The following is an 18,714-nucleotide window of genomic DNA, read 5'->3' on the forward strand; positions in this document are numbered from 1 at the left end:
ACTTTGTGAAAATAGCCAATCTACAAGCTCACAACGCCTCGCAGTGCGAGGCGTTGAGAGCTGAGTGTACAAATGGAACCAAATGGACCCTTACAGGTCTATAACTCAAAGAGTGTACAAATGGAACCAAATGGACCCTTACAGGTCTGTAACTCTGAGAGCGTAACAAACTAGAGGTCCTATTTTAACAATGTATCTGTGGAACCTAGTCAAACTAAATGTAATGCCTACAATTCCAAGTGCTTGTCAGGGTGGGAGTCCCCAGTTCAAAATATGATTATTTTGGGGGAGTCTCCAGTTCAAATATGATTATTTTGGGGTGGGTCTCCAGTTCAAATGTGATTATTTATTTTTTTGGGGGGGGGGGGGGTCCCCAGTTCAAATATGATTATTTTTGGGGCGTCCCCAGTTTAAATATAACTATTTGAAAAGTTTGGAAACCCTTGTTCTTCTAGACTATGGTTGCCAGAGTAGTTTCTGTGAACTCACCGGATGGGCTGTCCTCAGCAGAAGCACAGGCGTGATGTTTGGACTTCCTGTCCTCTGCAGGATGTCTCTTGGTCCTCTTGACCAGCTCGGACAGCTTCAGTTTGTTCAGGTATTTGCCACGTGTCTCTTTGGCTCTCCCCGACGGCTCCGTTTTCACGTCCATCATATCTTCTCCCTTATTCGAACCAGCTGCGGCTGCCGTCTCCTCTGCTGAAAATGCATTGGTCAATAAAGATTTATTTTCTTAAGTAAAACTAGTAGGAATAACCCCAATCAGTGGTGAAAAAGTACTGAAATGTTTTACTTAAGCAAAAGTACCAATACTGCAATATAAAAATACTCAGTTACAAGTAAAAGTCCAGAATTCAAAATTGACTTGAGTAAAAGTACAGAAGTATTGGCATCAAAATATACTTAGAGTACAAAGCGTAAAAGTACTACAATATTTGAAAATAGCAGCTCCAAGCTCACAACGCATCGTGATGCGACGCGTTGTGAGCTTGTAGATCGGCTATTTTCAAATAGCCTAGGTATAAAATAGGGCAAAAGTGGTTAATCTATGTTTTATAATATCATAATTTATATCTGAAAAGTAACTAGTAACTATAAAATGTTTAAATCATTGAAGTGGAGTAAAAGTACAATATTTGCAGTGGAGTAGAAGTATTGGAAATTGGAAATACAATATAAAGTACAAATACCTCAAAAATTTACTTATAAGTACAGTACTTAAGTAAATGTACTTAGTTACTTTCCACCACTGACCCCAGTGCAGAAATACTCTGTTACAAGTAAAAGTCTTGTATTCCTTTTTTCTTCTTAATTTTTAAGCACAAAAGTAGTAGCCTAGGCTACTTGCATGAACATGTAGGCTTCTTAAAGGAGGCTACCAAAAGTAAAAAGTCATTATGCACAATGTCCCATTTCACAAGTTAACATCTTTCGAAAATAGCAGTTCTAGAAGATCATGACAGGCATTGTGAGCTTGTAGCAACATGTCACAGCTTGTAGATCTGCTATTTTCAAATATTTTAGTACTTGTACTTTTGGTACTTTAAGTTCATTTTAAAACCGATACTTTAGTACTGTTACTCTGAAAGTACATTTTGAATTCCGGACTTTCACTTGTAACAGAGTAGGCTACTTCTACGTTGCAGTATTGATACTTTTACTTAGTAAACCATTTGACTACTTTTTCCACCACTTAACTGTTACTTTTCAGGATTTAAATTCCAAAAACAGCAAAATCAGCAGATCTACAAGCTCGTGCCGCCTATTGAGCTTGTAGATCTGCTACTTTAGGTACTTTTGTGTGATGCTGTAGTACGATCAGGTAGGACGTTAATTTACGAAAAAAACACAAAAAAGTTAGAAAATGGATAAGAGGTTTCTGCCCGAAAGCAACGAAATGCCTTCTAAATCCTAACTAGCTCTAAATGGGTTAAAGAAAAATAACAAACCTTTATTACCACTTTATAGCGTTCACGTTCTGCGGTCCTGGTTTGCTGTGGTGTTGGGTTAACGTGGTGTTGGGTTAACGTGACTGCGGAGGAGTCAGTCACTTCTACAGTTACAAGAGGCATAGGGGATTTTGTTGCCTTTATTCTCGGTGTAAGGCAGCACAGCCTTTCAATGCAAAACAGTGAAGGGAGTGGACCCCTAGATATTATGCATTGGATCAGTGGTTCCTTTTAAACTTTTTAACTCGAGACCCGAAAGATACATTTGATGTCTCCCCTGGGCCAGGACCCAAACTAGTGAAAATAGCCGATCTACAAGCTCACAGTGTGGCGTTGTGTTGTGAGCTTGTAGATTTGCTATTTTTCACTTTCGTTTTTCATTATTTATTAATGAAAATATTTTGAATATATGAATATTTGAATATTTTTTAAATTATTTGTTTTACCTTTTGCAATAATAATAGTAATTTAAAAAAAAAGATTAGGACACGAAAAACATGAATATTTACTCTTGACCTATACAAATTTGGTTCCATTTGTACACTCTCAGAGTTACAGACCAGTAAGTGTCAATTTTGACCCCTGCTGGTCACCGGACCTGATAGAGTTATTTGATTACTCTTATCTGATTACTCTTATCTGAATTATCATAATGTGTCTAGGGTCCTTAACCTGGTTAAAATGTCATATTAATTATGGTCTCATTATGGGCCTGTACTTTGTCATGGTAAAAGTACTCTGTACTCTCAAGTCCCTCTGTCTGCCAACCAAGGTCAAATCCAAGCTACAGGCTTTCTCTGCGGCAATCTTGTTTTGGGAACACAGTATCTGGGTGTTCTTTTCTCTACAGCTGTCTCCCTTTAGTGTCACCAAATCTCCACTGACCAGTGACAGGTCAGAGATGTCAAACGTGTTTGACCCAGACATGGGGACGCTGTTGTCCAGAGATAAACTGTCACACAATCATCATCTACCATCATCTACCATCATCAGACGACCACGGAACCTCATCGCTCTCCACCAATGGCAGGATTACACCTCCGACGGCTGGACGATTGATGTCACATCCTATGATGTCATATGTTTATGTTACTGGACAATGTTAAAAGCTCGTGCTTGCTCTGTTACACGACGGAGAGATGCGGCCGATGATGCGGACACCTGTGATATACTGTAACCTTCTAATGTCTCTCTGATCTGAATACTAAACATGTTTCCTTACACCCTTCGCTGCCTGTCTGAGTATGGTTTGTCCTTATTGTCTCCGTGCTACAAGTATCTGTACTTTGTGTGGGTCATAAGGTGAAATTCAGCTCCAACAGGACCCAACCTTGAGAACCAGTGTTTTAAAATAGAAATTATATTATTTGGCTCAGCTTAGTTTAAAAATATGAATTGTATAGGTATGGGATCAAATCATGTTGTTTCTTTGTATGAACAATAGGCTCTATTCACAGCAGTCATATTATGAAGACATCCACAGGTGTTACCAATGATACTAATGAAGGCTCTGTTCCATTTAGTGTAGCACAGTGGTTTCCACGACCCCCATATCTCTGAGTGTACAAATGGAACCAAATGGACCCTTACGGGTCCATTTGGTTCCATTTGTACACTCTCAGAGTTAGCCCATGAGGGTCCCTGGACCCCAACTGTAGACCCACTGGTGTAACAGAGTGTTTCCAGTGAGCCAACATGCACAATATCAGCACCCTGACCTGACTCTGTTTGACCATGAATGGAACAGAGCCTTCATTAGTATCATTGGTAACACCTGTGAATGTCTTTGTAGCCCCCACAGTCATAGTAGCCAGAACCGGCGTGCAAAAGACCTGCCAATCGGGCTCAGCCCTATTGGCATGACTGGTAACACGTCGGACTGGCGAGTGGGAACCTCGGGTTCAATCCCAGCTCACTGCACTTCACTACAATCTGACGTAGTCGGCAGGACGAGGAGCGTAATATCCTTGCGTGAGGAACATGAGGGACGTCGTGCACGGTGGTCCGCGGCGTGAAGTGCGAAGCGCGAGGACGCTCTCCAAAGATCAGGGGGGTGATTGTAGCCCCCAAAGTCATAGTAGCCAGAACCGGCGTGCAAAAGACCTGCCAATCGGACTCAGCCCTATTGGCATGACTGGTAACACGTCGGACTGGCGAGTGGGAGCCTCGGCTTCAATCCCAGCTCACTGCACTTCACTACATCTTCATAATATGGCTGCTGTGAGTCTATCTCAACATACGGCTGAGTTGATATGTAATGCCAAACAACAGATACACAATTCGAGGTATATGCTACTAATCTTTGAAAGATGAAAATGTCCATCAACAATTTTGAAAGGTTGAATCTACATTTTGACTAGGGACATATGCCACATGTGCCTTACAGATTTCATTAAAGGCCAAAATTACCCTATGATCTGTTGAAGCGCCAGAACACAACACCAGTCTAGTGACATATGACCCACATCAATGTTAAGTCTGTTGATGCTGTAATTGTATCTTTACGTTTTGTTTATGTGTAAACTATTTCTAAAGATCTCTACATGAGTAGCATTGCAGCCAGGTCCACTTTATTAGAAGGTAATGCACTGTAGGCCTATGGGAGGGGCAACATGTTAATCAATTGTTATTTATTTAAAATAATAATAATAATAATAATAATAATAACAATTTATATTTATTCATATTTATATTTATATTTATATTCATATATATATATATATATATATATATATATATATATATATTAATGGTGAAACTAGTAGATCTACAAGCTCTCGTGTGTCGCATCACGCCACATTGTGAGATTGAAGATTTTTGGTTGTTTTTTTGTGAGACACTATTACTATGAAGTATAAAATAAGGTTATGTAAAACGTTCTCGGAGATTTTTCGATTAATCAAAGAAGTAAGCCTATATATGAACGAATTGCTATGACAATAATCAATAGGCACCTGCAGCCCTAGTACTGTATTATGTCACTTGAGCCCTAGCATCCCTATTCTGGGGAAAACACCAAAAATAGCAGATCTACAAGCTCACAACGTGGCAGTTTTAAGTGTACGTGTCATTCTCACCAGCGGTCCTGTGCTGCCCCCTGGTGGACAGAAGAGTCAAAAAACGTCTCATCAATCCAAGATCCGGATAAAACGAATATAATCACTACACTACTCAAAACATACTGGTCCGAAACAAATTAACCACCATCTGTGGTACAAAAACTGGGCCCACACAAAACCACTGTCTAGTGGTCCAAAACAGAACCGCTAACAGAATCAGTGCTGGACCTGGTCCAAACAGAACCACTGTCTACTGGTCCAGAATGAAACCCAGTGTGTTGATGCTATATAGACTCCCTATCACACTTTCACTTTCTGTTATACCAATTGCTGCAATGCACTGCACCAATTTCCATCGTCTGACTAAGGTTTGACTAGTTTCCTGTGAAGTTGAATCTCCATAATGTAGTGGCATCCCAATTTGGGAATGTTGTTATAGGCTAACATGTTTCTAAATTTCAATTAAAAAAAAGAAAACCATAAATGAATCATAAATATGATTCAAATGTACAACATTGTCACAATAAGAAATAGCTAAAATATCAGATCTACAGTACATGCATCTGTATGCATCTCTTTGAGACAACTTGTAGACAAGCCTGTAGATAGGCTATTAACCTGTCATTACAGTAACTATCTATAAATAACTACTAACTATAATAAATGAATAAATGAATAACTTTTTGCAGTTCTGGCTTAACCGAGCAGTCGCTTTTTACGAAACCCGGCAATATGGTAGAGGGCTATGCCAAACGGCAAAGACACTAAACTCACAACCATTGGCCAAAGGGTGGCACTATAGCAATCAATTTAAAAATTCTAACTTTGAACAGGTATGGCGCATTAACCGTTTGACCGACAGCAATAAAACTTCAACACACATATGCGTCTCCTCATGAGGAAGAAATAGGTCACTTTGAACTATGACCTCTGACCTTCAGATCTCCCACCATTTTGAATTATATGAAAAACTGTTCAAATCTATCTATCTCCTTTTGGGATTTTTGAGCAATCTGCACATTTTCTACACATGAACTTTGGACCTATAGCAACAAAGAATTGTACTGAAGTGTTTTAAGTGAAAAAATAAAGCTTTTATGAGCGAATGAAAATTGCTCTTCTGCCCCTAACTAAATAAATGCAGACAATTTTTTATGAAACTTTGCAGTTTGGTAGAGTGTCATTTCAAATAGCGCTGACACCAATCTTATTCCAATTGGCCAAAGAGGGGCACTATAGCAATCGTTTGAAAATGCAAACTTTGAACAGGCATAAGTAATGCGTCGTTTGGCCTAAAGCCATGAAATGTGCTTATAGACAGGGCAAAAGTTATAACAACCTGATAAATGGGTGTACCAAACTTTTGTCAGTTGATCCTTATGTAATTTTTTTACGTAGAATCCATTTCTGTTCCATTTCTGTATCGTGCATAGTTAATGGAATAATAATAATTTGAATAAACTAGCAGAAATAACGAGTAGAGGTCATCCAACTTGTGTATGTTTATGGTAGTTTAGCATATATTATGCATATGTAACGACTCAGACAAGCAGACACATGGCCATTTTCTCTTCAGTGTTATTCCAAGTACTTGGAATAACATATAACATAAATAACTTGGAAAACATATATATTATTATTCCTGTACATCTGACCACTACTGAAGCAGTAAATATCCCAATAAACTGCTCTTTGTTCATGTAATAAGCTAATATGGCCATAAAATAGTTTCTGTATATCAACTATTATGACTTCTAGACCATATTTCTGGAAAACAATGGTCACATATACAGTACCACACTTTACACAGTTGATCTCGAGTTAATTTGTCCTTATCCATTTCTGCTTATGACATTTTTGTATTGTGCATATTTAATTGGACAATTTGCATATTTGAGCAAATTAGTGGAAATAAGCATAATAAATTAATGTAATGATAATGTGGGTGTAGGCGGACCAAAAAGGGTGCGTTCGGAAATTGCGCACTCGCCTATTAGTTTGTATTGGCCAGTGCGCTCAGTGCTGTATTTCCGAACGCACCCTAAGTGTTATTTAGTGCGCAAAATATTACAATTGTTATCAGATAGCCTATGACATGTTTGTATTTTTTAATAGATGAGATATTGCAGATTTCGTATGCAAATTAGGTAAATCTTTACATTTATTGTTAATGATTTATTTTTCAAAAGAATGTCATAGCAGAGGCAAAATATCAGAATTGTATTGTTTTGTCACACTCGCCAGTGTTTGTATATTGCCCCCCCCCCCGTACTGTTTACTGTACATATTTTTATTTTTTATTTCTAATGTTATGTATATATTGTATATGTCTCTGTCATTAAATGTTTCGATGAATTGAGTACAAAGGACCCCAATAGAAACAAGCCACAGTCTTTGTTGGGTTTAAAGTCATCAGACCTTATACTTTCCTGAGCTTTTTTTCCCTCTTTCTAATAAAGTATTCAATCAATCAATCAGAAGGGATAATTTTCTGGGGGTGGGCAAGTAATAGTTTGCACTGAAAAGCTGAAATACAATACAGCAAATATAATGTGTTACAGTAGGTGGCGGTATGCAGCCTAATGGTAGTAACCCACCAATAAACTAAGAGAAGAAGAAGAAGCAGAACGGGGATCCTTTATTACGCATGCGTGAAACACGTTACCCCGGAACCGGAAGTAGGAGCGTGCAGTTTTCGAGTTTTCCACGGTGTTGTTGAACAAAGGAGGCGGTGAGAGAAATGTCTCGTCCAATGTGTCAAATAGAGTGTTTACGGCGGTCGGTCAATGAACACATGGCGTCGGTGGGAGAGGAGATATTGTGTGTTTTGGAGAAACAGCAGCTGAAGCTTCATATCAGAGTGTTTGTGTTGGAGCCCGAATTCCAATCAGGCTTCAGAACCTCCCATTCCACTGACACATGCCTACTGTATCTGACCGACTACATCAAACGTGAGGTAGACGCGGGCAAATACTGCGGCATGGTCATGTTGGACCTCCAAAAAGCGTTCGACACTGTAAACCATTCAATTTTACTTGATAAGCTGAGGGCGATTGGTTTTGACTGCACATCACTAAACTGGATGAGATCTTACCTGGAGGGAAGAGAACAAGTGGTTGACATCAACGGAACCATGTCCTCATCCCTCCCGGTGAGCTGTGGGGTTCCTCAGGGCAGCATTCTAGGGCCGTTACTGTTTCTTCTATACATTAACGACATGAATGCTGCCTGTAACTACAAATTGTTCCTGTTCGCTGATGACTCGGCACTCCTGATCTCGGGAGAGGACAAGTTGCAAGTTGAGGAGGCGCTCAGCTCCGAACTCTCAAAAATCCGTACTTGGCTTACCGATAACAAACTGTCACTACACCTTGGGAAAACTGAATCCATTCTCTTTGGGACCAAACATTCCCTCAGACAGATGGATGTAAATGATTTCAAGGTCAAAGTCGATGACACAATTATCTCTAGCAAAGAAGAGATTACCTATTTGGGTTGTATTCTTGACAAATACCTGACAGGTGAAAGCATGGCTACAAAGGTGGTCAAAAGAGTAAACCAGAGAACCAAATTTATGGGCAGAGTTTCCTCTTTTGTCAACCCTCAGGCCCTCAGGACCCTCTCTGGGGCCCTGATTCAACCACTTTTTGACTATGCTTGCACCTCCTGGTACTCCAACACCTCAGTGTCACTGAAGACTAAGCTTCAAACCTCCCAAAACAAACTGATTCGGCTACTCCTCGGATTGGGGCCCATGACCCACCTTTCTCCCACCCATTTTGCCAGCCTAGGCTGGCTCAGGGTGGAAGACAGGGTTAAACAACTAAAAATGGGACTGGCCTTCAAAATTGTAAATGCAAATTTGCCCGATATGCCCCCTAATCCCGCATATCTGAGTAAATACCTCCAAAAGGTTAGCGACACCCACAGTCACAATACCAGAGGGAGCGTTAACAACAATTTGGTACCACCCACCCATAAAACAAACATGGGCAAATTCTCCTTCTACAGCACTGCCACCCAGGATTGGAATAGTCTAACTCCATCCCTCAAAAAATGCAGTTCGCTGGGCTCATTTAAAAGAGCCTTAAAAAAATCACCTTTCAGGAGGCCAAAAGAGGAGGTAGTACCATTTTCCCGTTAGACAGCAGACCCCCCCCCCCTGTTCTTGTACATATCTTTTTCCCCCTCTTTTTTTTTTTTTTTTTGTAATGATATTCGAACTGTGGTGCCACTATATATGTCTATGAATTGAATACCAAGGCCCTCATTGGAAACAAGTCCGCAAGGACTTTTATGAACGGACCTGTTTAAAAGTATTTTAAATTTAACTGTGCTGTTTTACATTTTTTGCCTAATAAAATATTCAATTAATCAATTATTCAATCAAAAGCGCCTCAGTGCGGCCGCAGAGTGGACGTGCAACCTCTTCCAGAGAGAGATAGAGACACTAGAAACTCAGCTGGACACACAAAACAAACTGCTGGACATTGATGTTGATATGGACATCCATTCTAACACTGCAGGTTGGTAAACACATGCTTACATGACGTTAAACACCAGCCTAGCTACTCGGAACTACAGCTCAGTTACTTAGTTACATCACATGTAGCTAAGCTACTTTAGCTACATGTAGCTAAGATACATAGCTACATGTAGCTAATCTACTTTATCTACATGTAGCTAAGATACATATCTACACATGTACACACTGCATGTATGACACAGTGTTTGCATGGCAAAGTGTTGTTAGGTTGTAGATCTGTTTTTGGGGATCATTATTTGTAGATCAATAGACCAACCATAGGCTCTATTTTGATGACTGAGTTTAACTTCCCCCTCCACACACATATTCTCACACACCTACTTTTAAAGTTTAATATTATACATGTCTATAGTCTCTATATATAGTCTAGTCCTCCTTATTTATGTCACATCAAAGTCCTTATTATTAATTTCGTGCTGCATTCCTTCATTTCAGATCAGTTTGTGGAGTCCAGTCTGCAGGTGAAGATCAGTTCTCCAGCCAGGACTGTTTCTATTAAACAGGAACCTGAAGACCACCTTAAACAGGAACCTGAAGACCACCTGGATCTTAGTTTTAAGCATTCTATATTTATTTCATTGGTGAAAGTGGGCCGGTACTGAGGGTGTACCTCAGTACGATGGTTCGGTTGTAAAAGTATTAATGGGTTCACTGAAGCTGTGCAGTTAATTCTACTTCAGTATTAACTAATCAGAAGACTCACTGATCTAACATTTACAAGTAATTACTTTAAAAAATGATAGGGACCGCCTCTCATTCAGCTCGCCTCGCATCTTCTATGAGAGCTGCAATGTAAACAAACAACAGTCACATTATTTTCAGCACAGAGCGCAGCAGAGTTTATTTACAGCTGAAGTTCTTCCAACTACTAAAGACATAAAACAGGAAACAAAGGAAAATAAAGCAATTAAAACAGCTGAGCTTTTTTATCCAGTGTGCATCATTTATTTTTATTTGTTGAACTTGTTTTTCCTACACCTGGACACTGAAGTGGATGTATGTGCACCAGCTTTTCATAAAGCAGAGGGAACACTGCATGATATCATGTAAAGTTCTATAGAGTCTCATTGTATCTTTTTTCCTAGACTTCCTGCTCACCCATGTGTCTGAAGAGGAGTGGAGCTCCAGTCTGGCTCAGGAAGAATCAAAATCTCCAAAATACGAGAGGAGCCCCAGTCTGGTCCAGGAGGAACCACAACTTCCACAGATTAAAGAGGAACAGGAGGAGCTTCTTCAAAGACCAGAAGAGGCTGGTGGGTCAACGTTGACATTACTAGCAGTGAAAAGTGAAGATGATGATGAAATCGTAGAGACAGAGCCTGTAGCCAGCACCTCAACTGAACACATGGAAAAACACAAGCTGATGTAGAGGACTGTGGAACATTACAACCAACTAGTGATGACCAGCTCCTCTCTTCACACTGTTCTGAATCAGACACTGAAGACAGTGATGACTGGGAGGAGACTAGGGGAGATCAGTCAGCATTAAACACACTGAAATCACTCAAGACACAAACAGAGTGTGGCAACATGTTTAATCAAAAGGTACATCTGATTCACAAAGGGGAAAGGCCCTTTGCCTGTACAGTTTGTGGTAAAGGCTGTGCTCACAAGTGTAATCTAAAAAAACACATGATGACGCATACAGGCGAAAAGCCCTTTTCTTGTACAGTTTGTGGTAAAGGCTATACTCAGAAGGGTAATCTAAAAAGACACATGATGACGCATACAGGAGAAAAGCCCCTTTCTTGTACAGTATGTGGTAAAGGCTTTGTTCAAAGGGGTGAGCTAAAAACACACATGATTACTCATACAGGCAAAATGCCCTTCTCTTGTACAGTTTGTGGTAACGGCTGTGTTACCACAAGTAATCTAAAAACACACATGGTGACTCATACAGGTGAAAAGCCCCTTTCTTGTTCAGTGTGTGGTAAAGGCTGTGCTGAAAATGGTAATTTAAAAACACACATGATGACTCATACAGGTGAAAAGCCCTTTTCTTGTTCAGTATGTGGTAAAGGCTGTGTTCACAAGAGTCATCTAAAAAGACACATGAGGATTCATACAGGCGAAAAGCCAGGATGACAATGACAAGGATACTAAAACGTAAACTTAAACTTCAACTGAAACTTAAAATTTCATTTTTATATTAGTTTCTTTTAATTATCTTTATTATTTATATTTTTAGCATTATTCCCTGCAGCTCATTTACATACATGAGCATCACTGTGTCTGTCCACATTTTGTCAGGATTTAACAAGTCATATTAATTCATATTCATGCAATACTTAAACTGCTGGGTTTGTGTAGCTGACACTACAGACAGTGATGAGTGGGAGGAGACTAGGGGAGATCAGTCAACTTTAAACACACTGAAATCACACAAGACACAAATAGAGTGTGCCAAAAAGTTTAATCAAAAGGTACATCTGATTCACACAGGGGAAAAGCCCTTTGTGTGTACAGTTTGTGGTAAAAGCTGTGCTCACAAGGGTAATCTAAAACAAACACCTGATGACCCATACAGGTGAAAAGCCATTTTCTTGTACAGTTTGTGGTAAAGGCTGTGTTAGCACAGGTAATCTAAAAATACACATGAGGACTCATACAGGCGAAAAGCCCCTTTCTTGTTCAGTTTGTGGTAAAGGCTTTGCTCAAAAGGGTGATCTAAAATTACACATGATAACTCATACGGGCGAAAAGCCCTTTTCTCTTGTACAGTTTGTGGTAAAGGCTTTGCTACAAAGGCTCAACTAAAATTACACATGAGAACTCATACAGGCGAAAAGCCCTTTTCTTGTACAATGTGTGGTAAAGGCTGTGCTCAAAAGGGTGATCTAAAATTACACATGATGACTCATACAGGTGAAAAGCCGTTTTCTTGTACAATTTGTGGTAAAGGCTGTGCTCAAAAGGGTGATCTAAAAAAAAACACATGAGGACTCATACAGGCGAAAAACCCTTTGCTTGTACAGTTTGTGGTAAAGGCTGTGCTCAGAAGGGTAATCTAAAAAGACACATGAGGACTCATACAGGGGGGACAACCTTTTAGTGGATTTAGTCACACACAGGCACATTTATTATCATTCAGTTTAATCCAGGAAGACAATGATACTAAAGCAGGGGAATCACATAATCTGAATAGTATCTTGTGAAAAATGTTGTTTTATCTTGTGTATGGATCTTATTTTCGATTCAACATGATGGAATTTCAAATGTTCTTATTTTTATTATCTTGCATTATTTCCTGCATCTCATAGGTTATTATTGCTAAAGCAATATGATCACTAGTGTCTGTCCATATTTGTCAGGATTTAAAAAAGTCATGTTCATTATTAAATTCATTAATATGCAATGCAATAATTATGTTCATTGATATGCATGCAATAATTGTGCATTAAAGTGCTGACAAGCTGTTCATTGTGTGTTGCCATGTGCGTTGTCAGGGTTCCTGCACCATTTTGAAAGTAAAATGTAATACTTTTTAAGACCCTTTTAGGACCTCAACAAATGTCTTCCTATATTGAAACTGGCTAATGGGCGTGCAGGCCAGCGGGTGGTAAAACTTCTATTAATCCACGCCTGATACACTCATAGTGCAGGATAAGTGATTCACGGATACTGCTTTTTAATCCAGTCCTGGTGGCCACTTTACATGTGAGTGTAATAATCAAATGCACAATCTCCTCTATTATTATAAATTGAAAATCACTTTCTATGCAAGTGTTATAATCAAATGCATAGAGTCCACACATTTGTCTATACCATAGAGTAGACAGTAGTCTCATGCTGAGGCTTACCTAGACCTCGGCTGACTTGTGACTCCAACAGCTCCTGTGTGGATGGGGGTGGAACACCACAAAGAACGCCATGCTGGCGTGGGTCATCAGGCCTTCTTGTTGTGGTCCGTGGCATCCCTCTGTCAGAGGACAGTCTGCTATTAAGAATAGCACCCTGTAGCTTTGAGATGTAGCTGTAGTCCTTCACAACTCTCAACGGGTACAGGCTCCACTTCCTGGACTTCTTGTTGTGCAGCTTTCTATATCTGACACAAAAATAATAATTTGTAGATAAACATTCTTCAGAACAGTAAACAGACCCTTGCAACCCTTGTGGATTAGTTCTTTTAACATACTCCGGTGATCCATCAGCTTTCAACTTGTATGGCCTGTGGACGTGGTGGTTGTAGTCCAGAGCTGCCAGCAGGTTCCGAGCTTCGTACACCGGAGGGGAGAAACAGAAGCGCTTGGCACAGTACATCAGGATGTGGTTGTGGAAGGACTCCAATTCACAAGTCGACCTGAGTCCGCAGAAACAACACATTTTAGCGTCTTTTAGTGCAGCGGATAAAAGCAATATTTTGGGAGAATCGTTCACTTGGTGATACAAGCGTGAAACTTGGTACAGATCATCTTTAGAGGTCATTTATCGATTTTTTTAATCGAGCCACTTGAAAATCAAAGATGGCGGCCATTTTTCAAGATGGCCGACATCTTAGTGGGCAGTTAAGTGATATGATGGTTTATTTGGTGATACAAGCATGAAAATTGGCATGAGCTGTCTCTGTGGGTCACTTGACAATAGGCCACCCACAGCTACTTGAAATTTCAAGATGGCGGCCATTTTTCAAGATGGCCAACACTTTAGTGGAGCAATTAAGTTATATAATGGTTTATTTGGTGATACAAGCATGAACATTGGCATGAGCAGTCTCTGTGGGTCACTTGACAATAGGCCACCCACAGCTACTTGAAATTTCAAGATGGCGGCCATTTTTCAAGATGGCCAACACTTTAGTGGAGCAATTAAGTTATATAATGGTTTATTTGGTGATACAAGCATTACATTTGGCATGAGCAGTCTCTAAGGGTTGCTTGACAAGAAAACACTCCCAGCCACTTTACATTTCTATTTTCAAGATGGCCGCCCCCTGGATCCTCAAAAGATAAATTTTCTCATATAAATTTATGTTTTTTTTTCATTAAGGACGATTATACGATTATTATTATTATGCTAAAGAACAACTTTTAACACATCACAATATAGTTGTGTTGATTTGTTGATCATAGATAGATTAGATAAGAGTGAATATCTGCACTACCAGGGCACACTGGTGATATATCACTGCTGTTAAACTCAGAGTGGGGTTCAATGTCAGCTAATTGAAAGTTGGTATCCCAAATGCTGTCTAATTTTTACCCCAAAACAGTTAGATAGCCGCACCTGAATTGACAGGTTGTGCCAGCACGGGAGAGCCGAGCCAAGGTTAATGGGGTTTTAGTTAACCGGATGGTGTACAGATCGCTCAGGATTTAAATGGCATTGGATGAACGATCGAACTAAGTGTAGGGTTAAGGCACGAACTTAGTTGTATCCCATACATCAAAGTGCTTGGTAAAAGGTGGTAAAAGGATAAACCCTCGGCCTCTGCCTATGCTGCAGACATGGCAGAAGCCATCATAACAGTTGTGAAAACTAACTGGGACAGATGTTTAATTTGTCAGCAGGTCACCAAGGAAAAACTCATTCAGCCGAGTTTATTCAACAGAGAGCACGATCGTACTGGTTATGATACCATTGCAAGAAATGTTCCATTATTTCATAAGATCAATGCTCTGCCTATCTTACTTAGTCCAACCCGACTAGATGAAGGTGATGGCATAGAAAGCACATCGACAAGAAACAGAGCAAAATATAATTCAAGCTGTAAACTTAGGTTCAACAACACAGAGCTGGAAAGGGCCCAAAAGAGAGCATCTACATCTGCTGAAGACACTGAAGATACCAAAGATATCCATGTCAAGAGGCCAAGAAGATCTAATGTATGACCGGTCCAGCGATGTCACAACTGTGAACGAGGCCAGGCTTGATCTCTTTGCCAGAAAGCAAAGACAATATGACTTGATCCCACCAACTCAAGCAGCACTCAAAGAGCATGCCAAACATGCTTCTTATGAGGCTGGATACGTGTGGGGACAGGCATTGAAGCGACATCCACAAATGCCGAGCCCATCTGACTGGGGATGGGTGGAACAGGACGAGAAGTGGAAAGTCTTCTGGACTCCACTTCCACCTATTGCGGAGAGTTGTTGGGAGTTGACCAAATGTGGGTGCTCCAAGGCATGTACTGGAAGGTGTAACTGCTTCAGATATGGACTCAGTTTCACATGCCTATGTAGTTGCCCCTGCTAGAACCTATTTGCATGTTTATTTTGCCAGAGTTATTCCCTGTTGTCCTCTGTGTTTTCAAGTGGAGGCCTATGGCTCGGCTTCCCCTCGTCACATCGACGCATCATGTTTTACTTTTTATCTAGTCTATTACTGTGTAATTTTCAGTTGTTACTTTGTAACATTGCTTCCACTGCCTTCCACTGCCATATCTAACAGTGAAGCACATTTTCAGTTTAGTTCCTTAGTATCGTTTGTCATGGTTCCGTGGCTATTGCCATTCAGTATTAGCCATTACTCATAATTTTGGAGCACTGTCCGTTCAGCACCACAACTGTGCTTATCAGCACCACAACTGTGCTAATTTATTCATCTTATTTTTTGTATCCCCACCCCTTAGTATTTATTTGACACATGTAATGGCTGTTAGTTTAAAAAAAACAATATATATATATATATATATATATATATATATATATATATATATATATATCCTCCCTTGTGACTGTTACCTTGTCGTGGTAAGGGAGCTTGTTTAGGCCTACCTCAGTGAACCCTGAGAGCTATGCCGGTGGGAGGCAACTCCTGACAGGTCTTACCAAACTGGACAGGTCGTGGGCGAGGAGTCAGACAAAACACAGTCAAACAACCTCTCTTGACAGAGCTTTTTGAGGAACCCAATACATTTCTATGAGAAAAGGTATCATTTAAAGATTGACATCTTGAAATTTCAAGTGGCTGTGGGCGGTTTCTTGTCAAATGACCTTTTGAGACGGCTCATGGCAATTTTCATGCTTGTATCACCAACTAAATGATTTCTTAAGCTTAACTAGTCCACTAAGGTGGTGGCCATCTTGAAAAATGGCCGCCATCTTGACATTTCAAGTAGCTGTGGGTGGCTTATTGTCAAGTGACCCACAGAGACTGCTCATGCCAATTTTCATGCTTGTATCACCAAATGAACCATTATATAACTTAAATGCTCCACTAAAGTGTTGGCCATCTTGAAAAATGGCCGCCATCTTGAAATTTCAAGTAGCTGTGGGTGGCCTATTGTCAAGTGACCCACAGAGACTGCTCATGCCAATTTTCATGCTTGTATCACCAAATAAACTATCATATCACTTAACTGCCCACTAAGGTATCGGCCATCTTGAAAAATGGCCGCCATCTTGGATTTTTGAGTGGCTCGATTAAAAAAGTCAAAGAGTTGACCTAAAGGAATGTTCATGCCAATTTTCACGCTTGTATCACAAAGTGAACGATTGTTCCTACTATCCGCTCTACTATTTATACTCGATGCACAGCAGTACACCATTTCAGAACGACAAATATGTACGTCAAATATGTATTGCATAAGGGAGATGGCAAGTTGATTAAAAGTCTATGTTGATGTTTTACCTGAAAGTCAGGTACTTGTGAACATCCCTCAGAAACCGTGGATTCATAATGATGTCTTTCAGTCTGTCATGGGCCACGGTATTAGGAGAGATCTTCTCCTTGTCACTTTCCACAAAGTCTGGCTTATGGTAACAGGCTCCAAAGAACCACTGGTGCACTCCGGCGACATGGTGCAGTAGTCCGATCCACATGTCCTGGAAAACAGCAAGGCATCATTACTTGTGCTATACATGTAAAAGCACAGATGAAGGTTACTGCTATTGTCTTGTTCTCAGAAACACATGAAACATAACGGTATGCAACTAAAATATAGAATTACACAACAGCTGTAATAGACCAATATTGTAGATTAAAACATTCCAAGGCCAAGATTTGCATAGAACTTACTACGAACTCATCATAGGTAGACGCCGTCTTGCAGCAAAACCAGAAATGGTTGCAGATGTCCTTCTGCCAATGGAGGAGAATGGCGCATCCCTTCTCCTGGCCTGCCTGCACATGTAGCAGAAAAAACATTAGTAATGGTTGTTTGTGTAAGGTATTACTAGACAAGGAAAACATTTTCTCAAAATTAAAAAATAAATAGATAAATAAACATACTGCGTGTATTTTCTTCCCAATATTTTTAGATCCATGCCAAACATCTAGAGTGTGGAGAATGCCAAGGCCCTTGTACTTCCCCTTGTCTGGGTCTGCATGTATGGAAGACAAAAACAGGCCATGTAAAACGTATACTTCATAACAAATAAAAGAACATCCTCATTAAATTCATTACTATAGTCAGAGTAGTACAGTAAATAGATTGCTGTGCCAATCGCTCAAACTGTAATAAACCCCAAAACAATTACTTACTGAAGAGGGCAGAGATTTGTGAGTGAGCATCTGTGCACATTTCAACGAGATTCATCTCTTGTCGGATCATGTCAAAGGTCCGGACAAATCCTTCCTTTTCCATGATCACAGAGTTCCTCATCGTCTCTCTCTTGTCCACAGTGACCACAGAAATGATCTCCTTGCTGTCATTCTCCATCACAGTGTAGGTGCAATACTGAGCACAGAATCCCGGGCTGTCCATCCGACCATCTCCTTTGAATAGTAATTTGAACATATATTTACAAAAAACAAAAGGAAACTGGTCAATGGTAACTACAGACGCTTTCATTTCTGCAGCATACATGACCAATACATATAGTTACCACCGTGTGTGTGTGTGTGTGTGTGTGTGTGTGTGTGTGTGTGTGTGTGTGTGTGTGTGTGTGTGTGTGTGTGTGTGTGTGAGTGAGTGTGAGTGTGAGTGTGTCTGTGTGTGTGTGTGTGTGTGTGTGTGTGTGTGTGTGTGTGTGTGTGTGTGTGTGTGAGTGAGTGAGTGAGTGAGTGAGTGAGAGACTCACCCAGGGCCACAACACTGTCTTTTGACCGCAGTCTAGAGACAACCTCCTCTCTCTTCTCAGTCCAGAAGTCCTTGATTGTGTCAACACAATAGGTCTCCTGGATTTTGAAGAAGGTGGAGCTGTTCACCATCTGCATGTTCATGAATTTGAACAGCAGAGCCACCTTTGTGTAGTTGTTCCCGGAGAGAAGGATATTGGAC

The 18,714-nt window shown here is 40.2% G+C and overlaps 2 protein-coding genes across 2 annotated transcripts in view; both read right to left on the reverse strand.

The window, feature by feature from the left end:
• Positions 1–2,050, reverse strand: part of tnfaip2a (tumor necrosis factor, alpha-induced protein 2a) — a 389,724-nt gene extending 387,674 nt beyond the window's left edge. The window contains exons 1-2 of the mRNA XM_080453849.1: positions 1,950–2,050; positions 490–699 (exon numbers count right to left, since the gene is read on the reverse strand). Coding sequence (XP_080309975.1) covers positions 490–655 — 166 coding nt within the window. The 5' untranslated portion in view covers positions 656–699; positions 1,950–2,050. The remainder of the gene's footprint in view (positions 1–489; positions 700–1,949) is intronic.
• Positions 2,051–13,313: 11,263 nt separating this feature from the next.
• LOC308102512 (uncharacterized protein) lies at positions 13,314–18,714 on the reverse strand (the record flags this gene model as incomplete). The annotated part of the gene is made up of 7 exons (XM_080452258.1): positions 18,515–18,714; positions 17,976–18,209; positions 17,724–17,815; positions 17,511–17,615; positions 17,124–17,317; positions 13,690–13,854; positions 13,314–13,599 (listed from the first exon to the last, which is right to left on the reverse strand). The coding sequence occupies exons 1-7, from the start codon at positions 18,654–18,656 to the stop codon at positions 13,314–13,316; spliced, it is 1,218 nt and encodes a 405-aa protein (XP_080308384.1). The 5' UTR covers positions 18,657–18,714.

This window comes from Gymnoscopelus braueri, assembly GCF_963280865.1.
Source record: "Gymnoscopelus braueri genome assembly, chromosome: 16".
NCBI classification, from domain to species: domain Eukaryota; kingdom Metazoa; phylum Chordata; class Actinopteri; order Myctophiformes; family Myctophidae; genus Gymnoscopelus; species Gymnoscopelus braueri.